General features: G+C 55.3%; 1 protein-coding gene across 1 annotated transcript in view; it reads right to left on the minus strand.

The window, feature by feature from the left end:
• RPS8 (ribosomal protein S8) overlaps positions 1 to 1,851 on the minus strand; it is a 13,890-nt gene continuing 12,039 nt past the window's right edge. Inside the window, 5 exon segments of the mRNA XM_015567507.1 lie at positions 1 to 159; positions 595 to 724; positions 962 to 1,137; positions 1,496 to 1,585; positions 1,588 to 1,624. Coding sequence (XP_015422993.1) covers positions 50 to 159; positions 595 to 724; positions 962 to 1,137; positions 1,496 to 1,585; positions 1,588 to 1,624 — 543 coding nt within the window. The 3' untranslated portion in view covers positions 1 to 49.

Raw genomic sequence — 1,851 nt, forward strand, 5'->3', positions numbered from 1 at the left:
CTAGGATAAACACCTTTATTACACGGGCTAAGATAGGAGGGAAGAGGACTTATTTGCCTTTCCGGGCCTTGATTTTCCTCAGATAGAACTCCAGCTCCTTGCCCTCGAGCACATAGCCATCTGCTCGGCCGCACTGGCCTGGTCTTGAAGCGATGCATGCTGCCGAGAGAGTATGTGGTCCTTAGCAAGAGAGCAATACGGTCTACCCGTAACTATGTGCCCTTAAAAGCATACTGGTTCAGGCATGGGGGGGCAGGCATGAAACCTGTTGTCTCCTCAGATATACTTTATCATCACTTAAAGTCAGTAGCAGAACTGGACAAAGTTTTCATCACTGAGACAGTCCCCTTAGCCTGGGCACTCACTTCTCAGAATACTGCTCACTCAGGCCTATGGACCCCTGCCCACCATTTCCGATTTTAGCTTCCCACTGATGGGTTGACCAAATAGTGATTTGTATGCTGCTGTTATTAAACTATCCTGGTGAACCCTCTAGACTATATAGCTGGCAGTCAAAACAACCGAGGCAAGGGTAAAATGCAGAGGGCACACCATCGCTCGTGACCCACCACCCCAAGGCAACAGCCGTCTCACCAAGCAGCTTGCCCTGCTGGAACTGCTCCTCGAGAAGACTGCTGATTTTGGCATTCTTTTTCCTCTCATCGTATTTCTTCTGAATTTTCTTTGATCGTTTTTTGTTCAAAATCTCTTCCTCTTCAGGGGTCTGAGTAAAGGAGACAAAGATGGGTTAGCTGGGGGTCCCCAAATTCTAACTCGAGGAAGGACTGTCACGGTACCCTTGAACCCCGCACATCCCAACTTCTGCCTTCCTCAGCACTAAAGGCTTTCTTCTCTTTCCATTCAGTAGCAGAACTGGACAAAATTTCATCACAAGAAGGCTGGAATCAATCAGGCGGGCCTCCCCCCACCCTACAGGGAGGTGGGCTCCCCAAACACGCACCAGCTTGGCCCCCTTCTTGCGGCCCAGGGGCAGTGCGTAGTGGGACTCGTACCACTGCCGGTACGGTGTGCTGTCAACCAGCACGATGCAGTTCTTCACTAGGGTCTTGGTGCGGACCAGCTCGTTGTTGGATGCGTTGTAGACAACATCAATAATCCTCGTTTTGCGCGTACAACCTGCTCGCAGGAGAAATTGAGAATCAAGCAGAGCCAACCAAAGGCCAACCGGCCTGGCCCCCCCACCCCCACCTTAACAGGGACCGAGGAGAAGCAAGGGAACTCGGCCTTTACCCAGCCACAGGGCACCAGCTCCCCTTCCACAGCCCATCACAGTCTCTAGATTCAGCCTCTCCGAGCCCACAGGCTGGCGAGAAAGCTCTCGTTACCACCGCCTTAGGGTCTTTGCAGGAGAAACTCCAGTCCCTGGGTGGAGGCCCTGGACCTGCTGCTAAAGGCACTCACTGGAGCTCTTAGAACCACGTCTCGGAAGGAAGGCTGGCGCGAGTCCCCACCCACGCCCGCCGGCCTCACTCACACTCGGAGCCCCAGGAGAAGTTGCCCACGTCCAGCCTCAGGGCCCGGTACTTCTTGTTGCCGCCGCGCACGCTGACGGTGTGTATGCGCGGGGTCCAATCTTAGTGTTGGCGGCAGGGCGTCCCAGCTCCTATTTCCGCTTCTTGTGGTAGGGCTTCCTCTTGCCCCCGGTCTTGCGGCGCTTGTGCCAGTTGTCCCGAGAGATACCTGTTTGGGGGTGCGGAAGCTTTGAACCACCGGCTCGCGGGGAGCCCTAGCCAACTCCAGACCCCGTGCAGGGCGGGCGGCACGCTCAGCTCTCCAAGGTTGGCTTCCCCACCGAGATCGGCGTTTCACAGCAGTCCTAGGCTGTCATCA

The sequence above is a fragment of the Myotis davidii genome, unplaced genomic scaffold (assembly GCF_000327345.1).
Source record: "Myotis davidii unplaced genomic scaffold, ASM32734v1 scaffold924, whole genome shotgun sequence".
NCBI lineage: Eukaryota > Metazoa > Chordata > Mammalia > Chiroptera > Vespertilionidae > Myotis > Myotis davidii.